Source organism: Vanellus vanellus (assembly GCF_965231255.1).
Source record: "Vanellus vanellus genome assembly, chromosome: 3".
In the NCBI taxonomy this organism is placed as follows: domain Eukaryota; kingdom Metazoa; phylum Chordata; class Aves; order Charadriiformes; family Charadriidae; genus Vanellus; species Vanellus vanellus.
This window is the reverse complement of record NC_138907.1, coordinates 127,608,741-127,630,712: the sequence shown is the minus strand read 5'-3', so window position 1 is coordinate 127,630,712 and position 21,972 is coordinate 127,608,741. Positions and strand designations below refer to the sequence as shown.

General features: G+C 53.9%; 2 protein-coding genes across 2 annotated transcripts in view; one reads left to right on the top strand and one right to left on the bottom strand.

Moving 5' to 3' along the window:
* The window catches only part of EXTL3 (exostosin like glycosyltransferase 3), a 37,912-nt gene extending 29,307 nt beyond the window's left edge, over positions 1-8,605 (top strand). Inside the window, exons 2-5 of the mRNA XM_082480951.1 lie at positions 987-1,114; positions 4,952-5,096; positions 5,972-6,100; positions 8,024-8,605. Coding sequence (XP_082337077.1) covers positions 987-1,114; positions 4,952-5,096; positions 5,972-6,100; positions 8,024-8,233 — 612 coding nt within the window. The 3' untranslated portion in view covers positions 8,234-8,605. The remainder of the gene's footprint in view (positions 1-986; positions 1,115-4,951; positions 5,097-5,971; positions 6,101-8,023) is intronic.
* An 11,075-nt stretch (positions 8,606-19,680) lies between these two features.
* Positions 19,681-21,972, bottom strand: part of INTS9 (integrator complex subunit 9) — a 67,495-nt gene continuing 65,203 nt past the window's right edge. The window contains exon 16 of the mRNA XM_082480456.1: positions 19,681-21,399. Coding sequence (XP_082336582.1) covers positions 21,223-21,399 — 177 coding nt within the window. The 3' untranslated portion in view covers positions 19,681-21,222. The remainder of the gene's footprint in view (positions 21,400-21,972) is intronic.

The window sequence follows — 21,972 nt, the reverse complement described above, 5'->3', positions numbered from 1 at the left end:
GTGCTTTTGATGGATCTTCAGTAAAATATTTTAATGCATTCTTGTCGAATATTCCATTCCGCCCCCCCCCCAGCAGCTATTGACAGATGAAAGCGCTAACACTGCCTTTACACGGGAGCTTAATCATAGCAGCTGTCATGCACATCCCCAATACAAATATTTTCCACTGTTAATGGTTTCAGTGTGGGCTTTTTTTTATGTGATCAAATGTAATCTTGTTTAATGGAGTTTTATTGCCGTGACGCCTTATTCTTTTCACCAGGCTGGACTTTATTTTTAAATCAAGAGGGATTGTTCAGAGGAGAGCCAGAGAAATGACTGGAGGAATTGAATGGGATGGGAAGCCCGGGATGAACTGAGTGACTGCGGATCATCCTGGGCAGGCGAAAAGTGTAAAAGCAAGGGAGGGAAAGGGTCCAGTGTGGAAGGGAAAGTCAAGAAGAGGGAGAAATTCAGTGTGACTTCACACGCGTCTGGCTGGGGATAAGGGAAGTTGCACAGTGGGGGGCTGGAAGAGTTTGGCGAGAGGGAGGGATTGCAAACGAATTGTGTCCAAGGCAGAAATCGTGGATAGTTGCAGAAACAATTCCGAGAGAAATACTGCAAGGGCCATTTCTTCAATGGCCCTAGGAGAGACCAGCCATGGCTCCTGCCTTTCCGCCTCTGGCTGACGCTTCGTTATTGCAGAGCCCCCCTGCGCCGAGAGGGCAGGCGACGGCAAGCGCAGCCGTTACAGCTGGTACCTGCCATCACGGGGCTTGGGTTCAGCTTTGGCAGTCCTGCGAGACAGGCAGGTAGAAGGGCTGGAAGCTGGAGCTGGCACCAGCGAGCTCATGGTTTTTGCTTAGAAAGCATTTCCCTATCTCAGGGGCTATGAAGCAGTGCCGAAATGCTGGACCGCTGCAGCTGGAGTGTGCGGCCCCAGCCCCTAAATCGCTTCTCTGTGCACGTACAGCCACCATAACTATCGTGTGTTCATCTCATAGGTTGTCCGCACAGAGAAAAACAGCCTGAACAACCGGTTCCTGCCGTGGGATGAGATCGAGACGGAGGCCATCCTGTCCATTGATGATGATGCTCACCTTCGCCACGACGAGATCATGTTTGGGTTCCGGTGAGTGGCCTCCACACATGGAGCCTTTGGACACAAAGAGATGTTTTCTGCATCCAGGGCCTGCTCAGATGCAGCGTGGCCTCGTGGCTAAAGCTGGGGCCAGAATTAGGACTAGCACATCCCTTCCCATTGCTTTCCCACTCAATTTCTTGGAGGAGTAATACGCACTAATGAACTGTTTAATGAGTGCAGGCGGGTGGGCTGATTTCAGGCTGTCCAGGCAACCCTGATTCTCACGCTTCCTAACCTCAACTCTGCAGCTTTTGCTGTGCTGATGATGATCCCATAATGGTTTTGGGGGTGCGTGGCTTCCTAGAGTGGAAGGGAACTGGAAAACAAACCCAAGAGGCTGTTGCGCTCCATCCTTCACATGCCGTTGGCAAGGCCAGGACGTTTGCAGCCGCTGCAGGACATGATGCTCGTGTGCTCGCGGTGGGCTGCCGTCCTCTTTGCTCGTTGTGACATTGGGATGTGACAGCTATTTTGGCACTTTTTGCTGCAGAGCACGGAAAAGACAGATGTTACACAGAAAAGGCTGGTGCTGATTGCTCTCATTCCCACCCCACTTCTGCTCCATCATCTACATTTCCCCTTGACTTTGCCCTGGCAAAAAGCTTCCTGATTTCAGGGCCAAGGGAGAAAGCCGTTACGTGGGCTCCTGCCGTGGGAATTTCTGCAGCTGCTCCTGCAGCTGGTACAGCTAAACCTCGTTGGCTGCCAGAGAGGTGCTGGGGAGTGAGGATGGCACGAGGAGAGAGCACTGGAGCTCATTTGGCTGCAGCTCGTCAGCCTGCCGGGCCATGAGCGGGGGCTACGATTGCTAATCCAAGAGCAGCCGGCAGCTGGCTGGGGGGTGGGAGATGGGGACCAGCTCTCTGCTGTCACCACAACGTGTTGGCTCATGTTTGGGAGGAAGATTAAAAGGCACAAAATGCCTGGAAACCCAGCTCTGGCTGAGAGATGAGAAACGAGGTGTTAACGTGATTAAAGCAGGGGAGTGGGCGTCAGGACTCCTGGTTTCCCTTCCGTGCCCCGTTTCAGGCTCTTTATCTGAACTGGGCCATTTTCTCCCTCTCTTTGGTCTCTGTTTTCCTTTGCTCATCCACAGGGCTGGGCTGAGGCTTTTCCAATTAGCCCTGGAGAGCATCAAATGAAAACTGTAAGTGCTGTATGTTATTCTCACTCATTTCCCTGCTTACAAACACCTCGTTCCCACAAAGCCTCCCTGTGCTAACGTGTTCAGCCAGGGAAGAGACGGTGTCTCGGCAATTGAGTGAACCTCTGCCCGTAACAACTGTGTCTTGTTGAAACTTTCCTTCGGGCTGTAATTCTTGGGGCCAAGAGCCTCTTTTTGCTCCATTTGCTGCTCAGGAGTGAGCTGGAGGTGAGTACCTCAAGCAAACCTGTCTGAGGAGCACTCCCAAAAGGATTCTCTAGAGATACCCTTATTTTTGTGGCTAATCTGGGAAGGAAAAAGTGTCACGTTCATAGGAAAGTGAGACGTGGGAGAAGTGAAAGGGGATGAGTAGTTTCGACTTTGGCTTTTCAAAACAATCACACTGGATCGACAGAAACTGCAGCAAACAAGCGCTTGCCGGGATGATGGTGCCAGGAAAGCTGCTGGCTGTGTTAATTACTCGGTTTTCATTACCAGGTTATATCGGAGTTTCATTAATTTGAGTAGAGGATATAACAATAAACACATTTTTGCTCCTGGCTGTGCCGGTAAGTGTAATGAAAGCTCAGAGCTCTCGGAAACTCGGTCTCATCAGCAGCCTGTGATTGCCCTGCAGCCATCACTTCTGTAGCTCTCAGCGGAACTGGGGCTGTGGGAGGAACTGGGAACTCACATCCACGAGGGAAAAAAAAAAACCCAAAACAAAAAAAAAAAAAACAAAAAGGCCACTTTCTGCCCTATTTTGTGGCTGTGAAGAAAGGGAAACCCTTCCGTGTCCAGCAGGCTCTGTCCTGGGACTTGTTTCTTGTAGTCTGGAGTCACTGGGTTTGGAGATGCAGCTTGGACACTAACCGTGCGGGAGATGGGATCAGACGATCTGAAGGAAGCCAGCACCTTTGCCCATGGAACCTGGATTTATTTCCCAGGTTAGGCGTTAGGCGCTGACATTTTTCTTAATTATTCCTGCCAGTATTGCAGCTATCCTGTGGGATTTCTCTCGAGGAGAGTGAGCTTCAGATGGGAGCAGAATATTAAGCAAGCCCACGCTCTCATGTGTGAACCTCAGGATTTAATTCCTTATCACAGTATCACAGTATCACAGTATGCTAGGGATTGGAAGGGACCTCAAGAGATCATCTAGTCCAATCCCCCTGTCGGAGCAGGAACACCTAGATGAGGTTGCACAGGAAGGCGTCCAGGCGAGTTTTGAATGTCTCCAGAGAAGGAGACTCCACAACCTCCCTGGGCAGCCTGTTCCAGTGCTCTGTCACCCTCACTGAGAAGAAGTTTCTTCTCAAATTTAAGTGGAACCTCTTGTGTTCCAGCTTGAATCCATTACCCCTTGTCCTGTCACTGGTCGCTACTTATGGCCCCACTGAGAGTACGTTTTAGGGTGAAGGATGCGCTTACAGCCCCAGAGGGTTTTCCTGTATGGACAGAGCCTGGAAAGCCACCCGGTGCTGGTTTGGGATGGGAAGCTGGCGGTTTGGCACTCCACATCTTCTGTCTGGAAACACCGGGATCTTCAGCATCTCAGCAGCTTTCCTAAAGGGAGCTTGATGGTATCTTGACTTTACAGAGGAGGAAACTGAGCTTCTGGGAGATGGAAAGTCCCAGGGATTTGGTGGAAGGGGCCAAGAGACCTGAGGTTCTTCCCAGGCCAAGCCCTGGCTGCTCTGGTCTTTTTGTAGAGGGAAATAAGAGAGAAGCAGCGCTGGCGTACGTGTCATGCAGTGATGCCCCTGCATGGGCTGTGGGAAGCTGGTGGCAAACATAAGAGGTTCCCCTCTTGCTGCCTTTCGCTGCCTCTTTCTCTGCCTTTCTATCTGAGCTCTTAAGTTTTCCATTCTCTCTGTAATTCAGAAACTAGTTTTGGGCCACTGGGCTTTTTTGTTAGTTTTCTTTTAAACTTACAGGACAGCCCTTATGCGTTAAAAAATCCCGAGTTTATGAGTTAGGAGCACTTTCCCTGTGAATAAGCAACTTGAACGTGCCTCTAGGAGAGGACCAAGGGGAGAAGCTCAGCTTTGTACCGAGCAATGTCGGTCTGTGCTCACAGCCTGTGTTTGGGAGAGCTGGCCGAGGGATGCTTCAGTTCACCCCTGACAGCTTTTAACCTTTAACAAGGGAAGGTCAATAAATTCTGCCTGTCCGTTAAATCCAAGATTTCTGCGTTCAGCCCTTTCCTGCACTACAGTAGGAAAGAAATCAGAGTTATCTCAGGGAGAGACCTTGTTCATGTGTCACTCAGGCAGCTGTGACAACCAGTTGGTCCCTCCTACCAACAGTGGAAGTAGGTGCTATGGAGGTGGGCAAGCTTGTACTCAACAGTCTACATAAAGAGATGTCTTTTGCATGTTGGAATTTTCTGTATTTTTATTTTAAAAAAAATTAAATGGACTTTAAAGCAAGGTAGTTGCACATTTTAATGACATTTATTGTTTTTGCCCAAAGTACAGTGTATGTTGGCCATTCTTTGGATGAGCAGTTGCCAGACTTTTTTATGTATAGGCATCTCCGTCTCTTGCAGCCGCCCTTGGGAGCTGGTCTGCTGGCGTCGCGGGCACAGCCCTGTGTGTAGTGGTTCTCAGCCAGAGCCATGCTCATCTCCAGACACGCTCCCCGGGTTTGTGTCTCACTGAAAGGCTTTGTGTTTGCAGTGTCTGGAGAGAGGCAAGGGACCGCATCGTTGGCTTCCCGGGCCGCTACCACGCATGGGACATCCCCCATCAGTCCTGGCTCTACAACTCCAACTACTCTTGCGAGCTCTCTATGGTGCTCACTGGTGCTGCCTTCTTCCATAAGGTGAGATATTGTGGCTGCAAAGCCCTGAGCTTTCCATTCCTTCTCAGAGTAGCCAGAGTCTGTATGTTAGTGGGGGTGGTTTTTTAAAGAACAAATTTTGGAGCTCACCCCTTCCTTTCCCTCGCTTCCTCCAAACTGAAACACAGCCAGCAACTGGTCTGTGTCCCACCGAATGGTCTCCTCGAGGAGCAGCATATTTTTATGCCACATGAGAAGCACCACGGCGCTGAAGCAGGTGGATGGAGTGTGGGGCCAAGCGCATTTCAGCGATGCTCTCGGTCATGGCGAGGGCGAGGCAGGCCATGGGATTGCCCGCCCTGTGTCTTTACTGGGGCATCTTGAATCTCACAGACTCAAAGTGTTGGCAATGGGCAATTAATGGGGAAGTCATGGGTTTCTGCAGCTGCGCGGTGGCATAGGCTGGCTGGTAGGTGTGGGAGGTGGCTGGTTTCTGTTGGGAGGGAGCAGTGCAGAAAGAAGGTGGCTCCATGGCATGCGCCTTGCTGTAGGGGAGAGGCAACAGCAGGCAAACAGACCTTGAGAAAAGAATGGGATGTTTTTCTGAGAAGACTGTCCTGAGCTACCATATCGCAGTGGGAAGGTAATGCACTAGCTACTGCTGCCGTGCTGACTCTGCAGCAGCAAAGACAGCAAGATCTGAGGGGGCTGAAACCACCATTTCTCGATTTCTGAAGCTACGGGAGCTCTGGGACTTGGTCAAGGTGGTGGCTATGGGGTAGATTTGCTGCTGCTGTGGCTACAGCAGATCTCCCGGTGCAGGATTAACCCCGTTATGGGGGGTCTCTCCACTGGCTTCCTTGAGCTCTCTGCTTGGGACCACCTTGAGCAACGTTGTGCCTTTTTATCCTTTCCAGTATTACGCCTACCTGTACTCCTACGTGATGCCACAAGCCATCCGCGACATGGTGGATGAATACATCAACTGTGAGGACATCGCCATGAACTTCCTGGTCTCTCACCTGACGAGAAAGCCTCCCATAAAGGTAACGCAACAGGCAGGAGTTTGTGCTGAGCTTTGTGTTTCTGGAGAAACAGTGATTTGGGCGATGTCATTGAAAGGCAAGTGGTGTGTTAGGAGGCTGCTTTGCTCCGGGGGAAATCCAGTTCCCTTTCTGTCAGCACAGAAGCTGTGCCATGCAGCGCACACTGCCCTTACCAAAATCTAGGTGCATCGCGTCTCTGAAGTGCTGCGTTGCAAGCATGATGTGCTCGAGGCTGTCAGCACGTCCCCTCTCCAGTCTCGAGGAGATGTAGCCTGTGTTCAAAAAGGTGTGAAATCTCAGTGCAGCCCTTAGAAACAGCCAAATCCCTCCATGGCGAGTGGATGAACTGGCGTCTGATTTACGCTGCAGCTCAGACCAGAGGGTTTCCTGGATCAGCAAAAGGCCCTTCCGAGCAGCTGATCCCTAAAAGACAAATTTCCTTCTTTCCATATCGTTCAGCACACGTAGGAATGGTTTCCTTGCTGAATTTGTGTAGCTTTCCAAAGGCATTTAGGTTTATCTGCGTGCGGAGAGCTGTCGGTGCAAACACTACAGCCCAGCTGAAATCTCCCTGCCCTGTGATAACAAATGAATGTCACAGTTTTGAGCATGAATTTTGGATGCAGATCAGTCTGCTCTTTATCGCTGCTGGCAAACTGCTCTTTACAGCCCTGCATATGTCTCTCCATCGCAGGCCAGCTGCCTTGGAGATGGGTCTCAGCTGTAAATATGATGGGTGTGTTTTTTCTGTGTGGTGTTCTCCCCATCTGGAGCTACTATGGAAGTGGAGGTTGTAGAGTTTGGTGCAGCTGAGATGAGAATCAGACCAAAACTAAAGGGCGGTCGCTGCAATGAGGATGTCTGATTCAAGACGGACAAGGAGGCCCTTTAATCAACAGGTGTCCCCTCAGCACCTCCTGAAAACAGGAGCCCCCTCCAAAGATCTTACTCTGGGTGCCTAAAACAAGAGGTGCCACGAATGGCTAACTCTTCTGTAGCATCTGTGGCCAGCAGGGCGAGGGGGGGATTGTGCCCCTCTGCTGCGCTCTGCTCTGGGGAGACACCCCCGCAGTGCTGCCTCCAGCTCGGGGGCCTCAGCACAGGAGAGACATGGGGCTGGTGGAGTGGGGCCAGAGGGGGCCCCGGAGATGCTGGGAGGGCTGGAGCCCCTCTGCTGGGAGGACAGGCTGGGAGAGTTGGGGGGGTCAGCCTGGAGAAGAGAAGGCTCCGCGGAGACCTCCGAGCCCCTTCCAGTGCCTAAAGGGGCTACAGGAAAGATGGGGAGAGACTCTTGAGCAGGACCTGTTGCAATAGGACAAGGGGTAATGGCTGTAAAGTAAAAGAGGGAAGATTTAGATGAGATATTAGGAAGAAATTCTTTCCTGTGGGGGTGGTGAGACCCTGGCGCAGATTGCCCAGAGAGGTGGTGGATGCCCCATCCCTGAGAACATTCCAGGCCAGGTTGGATGGCGCTCTGAGCAACCTGATCTGGTTGAAGATGTCTAGTTGGACTAGATGGCCTTTAGAAGTCCCTTCCCTCCCAAACCATTCTGTGATTCTGTCTGTAGCTGGTGAAAGGAAAGGAGTTTCTTTCTCAAGGTCTTTTTTTTTTTTCTGAAACAGCTTCTCAAATCTTAAATCAGAAGAAAGCAGCTAAGCATTAGTAGATCATCATGTCCCCCTTTAAGTCTCTGCTCTGACAGAGCTGGTGTGGACATGTCCTTCCTTTCCTGGACATCCTCCAAGGGACAGCCGGCAGCTGGGGAGAGCACAGCCAAATCTGTGCCCAGCCTGCAACATGCCACACAGGACATCAAGCCACGTCCCCCCCGCGCAGTGCCTCGGGCACAGGCAGGATGTCCCCCCGGGGCCGGGGTGCTGTGGGCGGTGTGGCAGTGACCATCTTTGTCCGTCTCTTTGCAGGTCACCTCCCGCTGGACTTTCCGCTGTCCTGGGTGCCCCCAGGCGCTTTCACACGACGACTCTCACTTCCACGAGCGACACAAGTGCATCAACTTCTTCGTCAAGGTGTACGGGTACATGCCCCTCCTGTACACCCAGTTCCGCGTGGACTCGGTCCTTTTCAAGACCCGCCTGCCCCATGACAAGACAAAATGCTTCAAGTTCATCTAGAAGCAGGAGGCAGCCGGGCTCCCTCGGCTCTCCAAACTTCAGCCGGAGGCGGGTGAGGGCAGAGGGTGACTTTTTTGGCAGGGCTGCGAGTGCAAAATGCCTTTTGCTATTGACTCCGGCCTCCCTCCCGCGGAGCAAAAGGGACGTCCTGGATTTGGACGGGCACATTTCCCCCTCCCTTCCTGCTCGCCCCACAGCAACTTGACCGAGCGACGGGGAACAGGATCTCACAGCTTCTGTAAAGACACTCCCTAGGATCGTACACTGAGGAATGGCACGTTGGCTAGTGGCTCTGCCCCTTTTCTAGCCAAGGGCAACCATTCTTTTTAATTATAATTATTGTTATTTAAAATGAAAGTGTTTTAGATTTGCCGTGTGAGGCTTTTTTCTTTTTTTTTTTTTTTTTTTTTTTCATTTAGCCCCCACTTTCCCATTCCCTTTTCCCTCTGGCCCTCTGGCCCTGTCTGCCCACGCGGGGGGACCGTAGTGAGGTCAGGTTGGAGGTGTTTGACCGCAGAGAGGTTGTTCCCAGCATCGGGGCAGCTCCAGTCACCGCTGTTGTCCCCATCCTTTCTCCCGCGGGGCAGCCCTCCTCCTCCCCTCCCACACACCACGTCCTGGCTCATCTTGCCCTGTGGCTACTACTGAGGACTTTCAGGTGTCGTCCGGTGATGAGCTCTTTGCTTTGCTCTGCTCACCACCTTCAGCCCTGCCCTCCGAGAGGTGTGAGCAGGGAAGAGGATGGACCCGGAGGGTCCTTCCCCCGTTCATAGCACCGTGCAGGGTCCCGTGCCACGGCCACGGGGGAGTTGGCTGTTGCGGTCTTGTTCTTGGTGTCCTTTTCCACCCTGTGTGGCACACCGCAGGCGCTGCTAAACCTCTGAAGACAGGGAGCATGTTTGGGGCTTGGGAGTGGTCCATCTGCCGCACAGCAGGGGCTGGCAATGCCCGGGGCTCGTGCGTTCAAGCGGGCTGCCTTGGCCGGCGGTTTTCTACAGCCGCTGCAGCACCGACGGCAGCAGTGGAGTCTCTGAGCCTGGCCTGGCCTTTTCATAAGCACTTTGGGACTTTTCCTCCTGCCCTTCGGGGTCTTGTTCGCTGATCCTGGAGATCTGCTGCAGTAGCACCCCGAGGTTGGCTACGTGAGCCTTTGCTGATCAAATAAACCTCTTTCCCAAAAGCATCCAAGTGTGGACGCAGTCTGCCGAGAGCCAGTTCTTCGTGGGGCCTGGTCCCTGCCAGGGGAGCAGGCAGCAGTTCAGCTTTTGGTGCCGGTGCGATGGGTGTCGAGGCCTTCTCTCGAGATCGCTTCACGTTTTGCAGAGTGGAGGAAGGAGACAGGAACCCTTCGTCTACGTGCAGCCAAGCGAAGGCCAGCCCAGCCTGCGTGTGCCGGAGCTGGGGCTGCACGGTGGGCCGGAGTCCCCGCTCTGCCTCGTCGCCCTCCCCGAGCCAAACCTGCCCACGCTGGGTTTGCCCGTGGGCCTCAACATAACTGCCTTAAACCCCCATCCCGTCCGCACTCACGCCCTGGCTCCGGGCTGCGTTCCAAGGTTCATCCCACCAAGAGCTTTCCTTCGCGGGAAACGCTGCTGGGACCGTGTTTGTGGGGCTGTTTTCGGAGCTGGTTTCTCTCCCACCAAAGCGAAATGCTGTTACGTCCGTGTGATCACCCGACCTCTGCGCTCAACTCGCTGCTCCGTCCTGCTTCAATCCCGGCCTGTAACCAGAGGGAAGGACACGGGTTGCCCTCTCCCGTGTGGTGTGCTCCCTCAACACGTCCCAGATGGTTAAGGGCAGCCTTGGAGAAGCTCATAGATGGGAAGGTGAAACTTGTGTGATTCGCCTCAGTCTCCCCGGTTTTCCTGGCCTGACTTGCACTGCGGCAGGTTGCAGCTCAGCACCCCAGTGCCCTGCAGCAGAAGATGTTGTGACCTGGTTGTGTCTCTGGTGTGTCCCAGAAGAGGAGCAGGGATGGTCCATCAACAGCTCCTGGGCTCACCTGTAAGCTCAGCCCCATCCACACTCCTCTCTTGCAGCCTGCACCACGTTTTGGGGTGCTCCGTGGCCTCTCCAGCCACGTTTCAGCCATTTTTCATGTCAGCCCCGCAGCTGGGGGTCACCGACACTTGCTTCTTGATGAGGGGAAGGGAAGGGGCAGCCCGGCCCCAGCAGAGCCGATGGCTCTTGCCTTCACCAGCACTACAGCAAAATATGGATCAAGATATCTTTCCCTCTTCATATGTTTTTTCTCCTTTCCACTCTCTTTTTGTTTTAACATCAGGTGCTCGAAACAGAGCACGTGAAGGCTCACAGTGTCCTGAAAAATGCGATTGGAGACTCCTGCGAGGCCCCGAAACACCTGGAAGGATGTTTTCTGCCTCTGCTCGGAGTGGAAATGTGGCACTCGGCAGCAGCTGCACCAGCTTCAGCATCCCCAAGGGGCCTGACACTCCTCTGCCGCTGGCTTTAATTCTCCTCTCGTTAATAGGTGGTTCGTTAGCAGCGATGCAGTCGCTCACAGGTCCCTGGTGTCAGCCAAGGGCGGAGGCAGCTCTGCCTTTCCCAGCCCTCTGCCTGCACGGCAGGAGTCAAACGGGAGTAAGGACGGATGTCAGCAGCTGCGGATTGCACTTTATATAAATAGAGAGAGACACCTCTCAGCAGCTTATTTTCAAAAACCTTAAGGGAAATTTTATTATTCCAGTGAGAGACTGTAACAGAGGGAGTTTGGGACGTGGGGACGGGATGTGAAGCATTTGCGTTGCCATTTGGGTCGGGGGGGATGGGGGTTTGTGGGGTCTCGTTGCTTGACTGCAGTCAGAGCTGGCGGCAAGCCCAAGGTTGGGGGTTTCTTCTTTCCGTTGGTGCATTTCCATTCAAGGCCAGTAGAGATGTAGAGATCAGTGGTGGAAATCGAGATTGTTCTTCCTCCCGGGCTCTTAACACGCTCATCTCTTGCCCAAAGTGTTGGTTTTTTGGAGGATCCCCGGTGCTGCAATAGCCAGGGGTCAGGCTCGGAGCATCGTGGCTGAGCAGGGAGAGGCTGTGTGATGGGATCGCTGTGTGGGTTGGGGGATGGTTTCCTCCATGCTGAGACCCCCTCAAAGGGGGAGGATTTGGGGGTGAGTGGTGCTGTGAGTTGCTGATGGCAGTTGCTCGGGTGGGGGACATGTTGGGTGGCAGCAGCGGTGAGAAGGATGGGGCGCTCTAAGGAAAGCCGGCGAGAGCATCACCTTCCCCACCCACAGGGCTGGTGCTGCCTCTCCCGCTCCTCCGCTCCTGTGGCTCTTTCCCAAATCTTCCCAAAGAGACAACAAAACCCCTCCGGAGTACAGACTGGTGATTCAGCTATCTGCTCCTGAGACATCCCAGGATCTGAGCTGTCCTTAGGCTTTCCTCCACCATCAGGGAGGAGAGGGGCGTTTCTGGAGAGCAGTCCAGCCTGTGCCACCATCCCCAGCATCTTCAGCAACCCGTCGCTCTCCCGTGGTTTTCAGGAGTTTCTGGGGTAACTCTGAAGCTCAGGTTGTACAATTCGTCCCAGTCCCAGCACAGAGCAGCCCAGGGCACGCGGTCTCTGCTGCCCTAACCCCGAGGAGATGGGAAGGTCTCTCGGTGGCTGCACCTTTCCCAAGGGAAAGGCCTTTTCCCCTTTCCGATGTTTCTGCTGCTTCACCCAGGACCGGGGGTAGCAGCCGGCAGATGCCGGGTGCAGAGCGAGGTCTTTCTCACGTTCGCTGTAAATAGCATCATCTGCCGTGACGCGGACCCCCCCGTACCTCCCCGTACCCCGCTGGTGTCGCACAGCACAGCCCCTGCCCTCCCCTGCGCCGCGGTTGTGCTGACTGCTCCGTGAGCACCAGGTTTAAAAAAAAAAAAAAAAAAAGAAAGAAAAAAAAGTGAGAGAAAAGAAACACTCCTTCAACACGAGCACAATGTTGAGTTTTTTTGTAAAAGGATCCAATAAATGGAGAGTTTAACTTGAGAGCGTCTCTGTGCCTGCTTTGCCAGGGGCTGGGGGGGGACGGGACACGACACCGCAATGGGGTTTGCAGCGGCAGTGCTGCTCCGTGGCCCTGGGGCACCCCAAAAGCATCTCCCCAGGTTTGCGTTTTCCATGCAAGGGGCGGGTGAGCCGGTCCGGAACAGTGGGAAACCCCTCAGGGATGGCAGCACCTGGTGCTAAACCCCATTGCATCCCTCGGTGAGCTCAGAGCTGGGCCAAGAGAGCGTCCGGTCCAGCCCCAGAGGGGTTTGGACCCCCGTGTAGCTTCAGGGGACATCACGTCCCAGCTGCCACGGTGACACAGGGCTGCTGGTGGCATCGGGGACATCCAGCCAAGAGAGCGGGTCTGGGGGAGGCTGGAAACCCTTCGCTTTCGGGGTTGCCGGTTGAAATCGCAGCCAACCAAAAAGCACCTTCCCCAGAGCCCTGCTCTGGCCCCGGGGCCTCTGCACTGCGGTACGATGCTGAAGGTCACCATGGGAAGAGCTCTCCGGTTATTTCTCAGCAATAAAAAGAGCAGCCGAGCCGGCGGGGGGATTGGAACCGTTCCCATCCCTGCCCCGGGATCCTGACAGGAGGGAATTTGGGGGCCATGTCCTATGGCACCTGCAGGCATTGCTGGCTCAGGGATGCTCCCGGTCCCTCTCCTCTACCGAAGAGTGAGGTGGAAAACCCAACCGGCTCCGTGTGCTTTCTAACCTGATTTCCACAGCCTTGAACCCACAGGGAGCGGCAGAGGGCAGGAGCAGAGCTGGCTGGTCCCGGGGCCATGGGCTCCCCCTCCACGCTGGGCTGGAAATCCCACCGGATTTCCTGCACGCGGCTGGATTTCCTCTCCCTTTCTGCTGTGTTTCTTCGCCTTTCCCCCTGAGCAGCCGCCTTCCTCCGTGGCCACTTGGTCACCTCTGTGTCACCTGTCCGGGAAACGTGCCCTTGATTTCCCCTACTGCTTTGAGGGAAAGGCTTTTCCCCATGGAGAGGGTTCGCGCTCGGTTTTATTTCCAGGATAGGTTTCAGGGAGACCCCAAATTACTCAATCCCAGAACGGAGGAGGTGGGGGCTCTGCCCAGGACCTGCCTCCCAAATGCCTGGGATCTCTCCCCAAAATATAGCTTGGAAGGCAGGGACATTGCTGACAGCGTGAGGGCACAGAAAACCTCGCTCGGACCTGGCTGCAGTGGTGGGACACCGTTCTGGGGCTCCGGCTCCCCGATGAGCCCTGCGCAGCACCTGCGGCACTGCCTCGACTGCAGCAGATTCGCTCGTGAGGCTTTTCCAGCCCTTTTCCAGCAGATAAAAATCTGTTAAAGCAAATAAATTTTGCAGCTGTAAGTGATGTGACCTTGGTGAGACAAGGCACAGCAGGCTCCTGTGCGGTTTTCTTTTGCTTTTTTTTCCCTATATGAGGGTTTGTAGCCTGGGGCGGGGGAACAGACAGGTGGGAGAAGAGGAGGGGATAAATCCCCCTAAGAATTCATTCCCTTCTCCTGGGGGGGGGGGGGGGGAGGAGGTGGGAGGGAAGTGCTTTACACTCCACACCTCCACATTAAAACATGCCCGCGATTGTCCCTTTCAGATGACATGATCCTCAATAAAAGCAATTTCACTGAAACTGCTCCCCGTGATTCCCTTCTGCCCGTCGGTGCCATAGAACAACCCACTCCCACGATTGCCCGGGTAAAGGACCCGCAGCCGCTGGCACGGAGGCTTGCACCCTCCCAGGGCCCTGCCCTATGCCCCGGCCACGCGGAGACAGGCAGGAAGAAGGAAATTGCTGGGTTTGGGGTTTTTTTCCTAGCTGGAAATGCAGAAAACACCGCTGCAGGGCCGGACACCCGCAGCAACACAAAGCGGAGGGTGTGTTGGGTCCATTGTTCCCAGGTTGATCAGACGCCGCTTTTCCACCCATGGGTGAGGGCAGCCTGCGTTACCCCGGCATCGTTTTCCTGTTTGTTTGTTTTTTTTTAAAAAGGCTTAAATTGAGGAGCATGTGGAGGGGAGGGGAGGGGAGGGGAGGGGAGGGGAGGGGAGGGGAGGGGAGGGGAGGGGAGGGGAGGGGAGGGGAGGGGAGGGGAGGGGAGGGGAGGGGAGAGAGGGCGAGGGAGAGGGAGAGGGCGAGGGAGAGGGAGAGGGAGAGGGAGAGGGAGAGGGAGAGGGAGAGGAGAGGGGAGGGAGAGGGAGAGGGAGAGGGAGAGGGAGAGGGAGAGGGAGAGAGAGAGGGAGAGGGGAGGGAGAGGGAGAGGGAGAGGGAGAGGGAGAGGGAGAGGGAGAGGGAGAGGGAGAGGGAGAGGGAGAGGGAGAGGGAGAGGGAGAGGGAGAGGGAGAGGGAGAGGGAGAGGAGAGGGGAGGGGAGGGAGAGGAGAGGAAATTAGAATAGAATAGAATAGAATAGAATAGAATAGAATAGAATAGAATAGAATAGAATAGAATAGAATAGAATAGACCAAGAATAGAATAGATTCCAGTTGGCAGGGACCTACAAGGACCACCCAGTCCAACCGCCTGAGCGCTCCAGGGCCAACCAAAAGTTAAAGCACATTGTTAAAGGCACGAGGACTGGTCTCGGCTTCAGACCCCCGGGCGAAGTGGGGTTCTGCCCACGTGCAGCCAAGCGGCTGCGGAGAGGTGAAGACGGAGCCGGGCCGGCGGAACAGGCGGTTACCACGGCTGCTCAACACCTGCAGCCGCCCGGTGAACGCGTGCGCCGAGCCGACAGCGGCACGCTGTAATTTAGAGGCTCAAAATAGTAAATATGAAGAGCAGTCAGAGGGAAATGAGCAGTTATTAGCCAGGCAATTAATAAAAGACCTATGCTGTGCTCAGTGTTGTGCCTGCAAGGGAAGGATAATTGTCACCGTTCGTTTTAACCCACTAAGTAAATTAATGTAGGAAAAAAAATAAAGAAACCAACCCTTGATCAAGCGCTACCAGTCCTTGTGAACGCCTCCGCGGAGCCCAGCTCTGCCCCGGGGACGCAGCGAGTCCTGGAGCGGCACTGTGGCAGACACCCAACAGGTTGGGGTTGGTTTTTTTTTCCCATTCCCTTCAAGAGTAAAAAAGACAAGAGAGGTGTCACACGAATTCCTCCGGCCCCGGTTTACCTGGTTTAAAGGCCTTTCGGATGCTCGCCTTGCAGGCATGTCGCGGCAGAGGGCCCTGCTCTCTTGCGTAGATGGGTTTCAAGCTCTCACCCTGCGCATGTTTTGCTGCCAACATGATAACTATAATAAAAAATTAAAAATAAGACAAGTTGTGATGTCTCCGTGTGCAGTTGGGCTGACCCGCGTAGCAGCAGGAGGCACGGGGCTGCTTTGCTCCATCCCTCGCCCTGGTACCTCCAGCTGGAGATGGAGACGTCACCCCTCGGGGCCAAGGAGAGGAACGTGTCCTAGGGACACTCAGGGACAGCCAGTGACAGGGCCAAGGGAGAGAATAGATGGAGGAATAATTTAATCATCTTTTGCACTTATCACAGCAAAGATCCTTTAATCGTTTAGCCCCGCCAGTAAAAACGCAGCGAAGTGATGCCGTGACTTCTGAAACAGGAGTGAGGGAAGATCTCTGCCTCCGAGGGCTGAAATAATCCTTTGCGATTTAGGAGATGGCCACGGTGCCACTTGACTGTGTCGCACCAGTCCCTGGGAGAGACGCAGGATGCAGTCCATGATCTCCGACCCTACGGCAGCCCGGCCCAGGGGGTCCTACCTGCCCCTGGCTCCCGGCCGGAGCTACCCCGGGCTTCCAGGCAGTGCCCCGTGGCCCAACAAGTGTCCTCCTGGGAGAAGTGCTGTGTCCCCACAGGCGAGAGTCCCCTGTAGCCCAGAGAGCTGTGCCACCCAGCACGTAGGTCCCCAAGCCGTGCCCTGGAGAGCAGGACTGGGGGGGACTTGGCTGTAACCCCAAGGTGATAGGGAGAGACTTGGCTTGTTCCTTGTGGGTCACAAGATCTGGTGGTGGGTCCCCAAAATGATGGAGCGCAGGTGGTGGGTTTCAAGCTGTAGGTCCTTAGTGATGGGTGCCCAGGTGGTGGGTTCACAGCTGGTGGGTCCCCAGGTGATGGGTCACACGTGATGGGTAAATGGGGACCTGTTTGATCTGCCTTCCCCCTCACGAGCCTCCCCGGGCCGTGACGTGCAGCTGAACGCAAACCCCTCTGCACTCGGTTTCCCCATTCCTCCCAAAGGCTGAGCCGCCGACGGGGCACAGACCCGACATCTCGCTCCAGCCTCCCTCAGGTCATCATGCCCAGGTCCCCAAGGAGGTGGCCCTGGTGTGGCTCAGGGCACCCATGCGGTGGCATCGGGGCCAACTGATCCCCAGTGACACCAACCGCATCTGGGCACGGTGGGGGACAGCACCAGCCTGGAATTAAATGACTTGGTCCAGTTGGTTTTATTGAAGCTGGCGTTAATAGAAAGAAAACACAATATATTTCTCTCCATCCCGGAACACCTGTTCCGTAAAAGCCAGCCAAGCGCAGAAAGCGGATTTTTAACCTTTTCTCCCCCTTATTCTGCGGCGCAGCGATGCAGCCCCGGCTGCGCTGCGGGAGTACGGGATGGGGAGCGCACCGAGGACTAAGCACCACCTCCGGGGGCCGAGGGGCCGCCCTGCGCGGCGGCCGCCGGAGGAGCAGCTGCGGCCAACGCCGTGCGTGCTTAATTAGGGGAGCCGCAGGGAGAGGCCGGGGAAGCGCAGCGCGGGACGTGGGACACCCACGTCACACGTGGGCACAGGGACCGGGGATGGCCACGGCACAGTGAGCACCACACGGTGGCCAAGGGGATTTTTTTTCTCCTTTTCTGGAAGGAGAGTGGCGCCGATTACCTTTGCTGTTGTCCGTCCATTAACGTGCGCATCTCTGGTTAACACGTATCCGCCCTCCATCGCGTTCCACCCCCTCCGTTCGCGGCGCTCCTGGGCTGCCGTGGTTACCGCTGCAGGACTGACCCAGACGGAAGAAACCGTATTTATTTTTCTTCCTCTCTGCAGAATGAACAAGCACTTATTTTCGCTAGTTTAATTAAGATTTTTCATCAAAGAATCCCCCCCGGCACGTTTATTTTTCCAGCAGGCACAACCTTTCCATTTATAGGAAATGAAGCAGTTTTCAGATGCTGGACTGGAGCAGTAAGAGGCTTTCCTACCCAAAAGGACAAGAGGAAAAAAAAAAATGTGAAAACTTTAAAATTAACGTTTTTCTATCCAGGGGTGTGGCCAAGCCTTAGGAATGCCATTAGCTGCCAGATGACCTGATAAAACATCAGCACGGCAGTTACTGGTGGGAATCAGAGCTTTGCCACTCAAATAAGGATTGTGACAGCCTTATTTGAGGCTTTTATTTGGCTATTTTAATTATATTTTTTTTAGGCTATTACTGGGTGCGACAGCCCAATCGCATCGGTCGCCTTTCAGTAGCGAACCGAGCTAAAAACCACCTGTTGAGCTCAGGGACTCGTCTAATCCCGTTAACGAGCACAGCAGCCCACTCCCGGTTCCCGAATTACCTTCAAACCACTCTGCTTTTAATCCGACGTCTGCCGCGGCAGCTTTCGGCCGTGGTACCCGAGGAGGGGACCATTTCTGTTTCACACGAGGGGAAAGCGAGGCACTAAGCCGGGAACGTGTCCAAAAGCATCGTCCCCCGGAGGCCGGGCTAGACCGGGTCGTTCCAGGTCCGTCAATTTAGGCAGCACTGAGCGATTTCCACGGGTGGGGGGTGGGGTGGGGGTTAGTTTTCGCCTTCCTGCCCTCACACACCTGCAGAGTCAGGGAGACGCAGAGCTCCGGTACATCTCTTACGTCAGCGAATGCGCAGCCCCGTTACTGCAGGGCTCCGGGTCATACAACCACATAAACGTCAGGGAAATGTCCCCGAGTGTCTCAGCGCCCGGTTGGTTCAGCTCTTGGGTTCTGGCTCAAGGGAATCGCCCGGGCTACAGGTAGCCACAACTCGTCTCTGCCCCAGCCGAGGTCTTCTTGACTCTCCGTAGACGGTCTTTAACGCTTCTCGCTCCTTGGGTGACGGGGACTGAGCGCTCGGGACTGCGCCCGGGAGTCGCAGCTCTGCTCAGCCGTACCCACGGGGGCTCCAGCAGCACTTTGGCGAGGGGACAAGTCCCGGGCTGGAGCCTGCACTGCCCCAGGAGCTCGGTGGAGGCACGCTGGGAAGGTCAGCGGTGGTTCACAAACACGGCTGCGATGAGGGGCCGGCGTTGCGGTTCATGAGCAGCCAGGAAGAGTTAATTACTGAATTGGCTTCCCCTTTCCCAAAAGGCATCAGGAAAAAGAGAGGAATTTCAGGCTTGTGGTGTGCTTTCAGTGCGCCAGCAAACCGACCTTTCTCTTGTTCTTTGCCCCAAAATAACCCCCTCATGGTGAAGTGTTACACCTTCCAATGGCTCCCCGCAAGGTCCCCTGTGACGACTCCACCGCAGCACACCGACTGGCATGTCATGGCAGCACACCGACTGGGATCACAGAATCTCCGAGATTGGAAAGGACCTGTAAGATCATCCAGTCCAATCATTCACCTCACACCGCCGAGCCCACCACTAACCCATGGCCCTCAGCACTGTATCTACATGACCCTTAAAGCCCTCCAGGGATGGGGACTCCCCCACTGCCCCGGGTAACACGTCCCAATGCCCGATGACCCTTTCCGTAAAGAAATTCTTCCTAATATCCGATCTAAACTTCCCCTGGCGCAACTTGAAGCCATTTCCTCCTGTTCTGTCACCTGTGACTTGACCGAACAGGTCGACTCCCCCCTCCCCCTCGCTACCCCCTCCTGTCAGGGCGCTGTAGGGAGCGAGAAGGTCTCCCCTCAGCCTCCTCTCCTCCAGGCTGAACACCCCCAGGGCCCTCAGCCGCCCCTCACCAGACGTGTGCTCCAGACCCCTCACAGCTCCGCTGCCCTTCTCTGGACACGCTCCAGTGCCTCAATGTCCTTCTTGTGCTGAGGGGCCCAAAACTGAACACAGCACTCGTGGTGGGGCCTCACCAGTGCTGAGCAGAGGGGTAAAATCACCTCCCTGGTCCTACCGGCCACCCTGCTCCTGACCCAGGCCAGGATGTCCTAACGCTGTCGCTCGAGCGCAGCCCCCACCGAGCAGCAGCTACTGCCTTCCCCGTCTGCCCACCGGCGACTGCCCGCGCTCAGCCACGGTGGATGCGACAAGCACCAACGCTCAGCCTCGGGGCTTAAAGCAAGTAAAGCCCACTATAATTACAAATGCAAATGAGTGCATTCACAAAATGAAGGCTCTGCAGCACTGGGACCAGTGCTGGAGCTGGTCGAGGTAACGAGGAGCACGACGCTCTCAAGGACTCCTATATTACCAGGCCCACTCTTCCCGCTCCCCCGGCCTCCGCGGCTCAGCGGCGTTTGTCACATGGCCTCCGCGTGCGCTCAGAATAATCTTTGTGGAGATTTAATTACAAGGTGAAATATGTCCAATTCTTTTATTCTATTTTCGAGCGATGACAAAGAAGCTGAGCTACTGCAAATGTTGTAAACTCTTATGAGGATTAATGCTACCGGAACAAGTTTTTTATCACATTAATGATACTATTTCTCTCACGCCCATGACATACACACGGAGCAAAGGTACGGATGCTGCAGTCTGTACATCCCATCCAGCAGAAATCCTTAATGTGTACGAAATGCGATGTGGAAACTGCAATAGCAAATAGTTTTTATTACAGAGCTGTTCTTCCACCGCCTTAATCTCCCCAACGCTATAAACTGAAGGAGTAGTTGTAATTTACAAATGCGCATATACGCGCACAGGCGGACGTGGATTAAGCATGCAGATGCTTTTATAAACCACAGAACGTGCTTCCTCCTTGGCAGTCTTACTATGCTTTTTATTTTTAACACCAAATAAATACAAAACAATCCAATAAAAAACAAACAGCAGTAAATCTGAGAAATCGGTCGCTTTTAAAAGCAATACCATTAACCAAGTTTAGGCCCCAAATATACGATTCTGGGAGTGAAAAAAACCTCCCCAGGTCTGCAGTACGAATGGCTTTGTATAAATGACTCAGTATTTCAAGCGGGGTTTTGGATTACGGGGGCTAAAAGGACAGGTTTTTAGAAGGTAGAAAGAAGAGGCACTTAAATCTCCAAGGTTTTTCATGAGCACTAGGAGTTTAACTACTTTATGTACTTGTGAAAGTTCCTGAGATGATACCTCCTTCACTGACCATGGAGGGGCTCAGGAGAAACCAGACTTTTGCGCGTCTCAGCCAAGAGTTAGGTGGGTGAATCCGGTCAGAACAGGTGAGGGTGCAGCGTCAATAAACACCGCGCACGGCTAAAGCATACAGCTTTTCCAAAATCCCTCTGCTTTCGCAGGGAATGGCCAGGCTCTTCCCGCTTCCAAGCTATTCTACACGCCCAGTAACCCCCCTTTTTCTATTTTTATTTTTATAATATCTGCCTGAGCAGCTTTCTCATTCCTCTTCGTGCCAGTGAAACACACGTGCACAATGTAAATGGAGGACAGACAGGAAATTGGACCTGGTGACCGGGAAGAAGCAGTGGGAAGAAAAATAATGTCTTAATAACTGAGGCCATTGTTTCAATATTCTTGCAGAGTTTTCTCAGGTAAAGGACTGGGGCATTCGTTGCTGAGAGGGTCACACAGAGAAGTGTCTCCCTCTGCACACAATCTCACCCCGACCTTGTAAATATACACTCTATTTATTTACTCTGCAGTTCGTATCTCCTATAAGATTCCAACTCCCAATTTTACAGCACAGGAATCCCGTCCAAACTATTCCAAAACTGGTTAAAAATAAAACTTAAAAAATATATAGATATTAAAAAATACTTCCTTGCTTCTCTATGAAAGGAAAGGTGGTTCCCGGTCTCTTTGAATCAGGAAACTCTCTCCCTGGAGTCATCCTCTGGAAAGCTCTTAGCGCTGCTGCTCTGGGGTGTCTCTTTGCAGAGCAGCATGATGTCCACGAACTAAAATTTCTGCAGGAATTTGAGGACGAGGTCACGCAGTTTCACCCTCAAAGGTTCATCGTTGTCACAGATGATGTGTGTGGAGTCCTCCTCAATCTGAATGAGGGTTTCTGCCTCCTGGAGAAGTACGATGTGGCCCTTGGCTGTGTCCTCCACCTTCACGTCGCTGAAACCGTGCTAGATGTAGTGTTGGGGACGGAGTGAAAAAGAGAGACGTTACTACAACTCAGGAGAACAGGTAGAGATGAAAGACTAGGGCATGGCGGGGAGGAGAGGGGAGAACGGCTACACAATACAGAGTGCCGTTGCAGATATCCTCCATCTCTGGGATTTGCAGAGGAAACGCCCATGGGATAAGTTAAATATGACGCTCACTATACGGATGGATAAACTATACAACAGGGAGCCTAAAGCCAGTATTTTCCACTAGATCAGGTCACTGCAATTGCAAAATCTTGAGACAAAGAGGACTAACGGCTCCTCTAACTACAGAAATGACCATCCGCTGACATCACCTCAAAGAAGATGATAGTGGAGAGCTACTGAACCCCAGGGCAAACTTCCTCACAGACAATCCTGCCCTTTTCCCTACCCATTTTCTCCAAGGAGTCACGCAGGCGAGAACAGGGCTCCTGCAAGTTCGGCCCCCTGTCCTGCAGCTCCTCAGAAAGCTTCTGCATCGGGGGAGACATTTCCAGGATCTCTTCTTCACTCAGTCATGTCATTTTCACAAAACTTGTAGGAATCAAA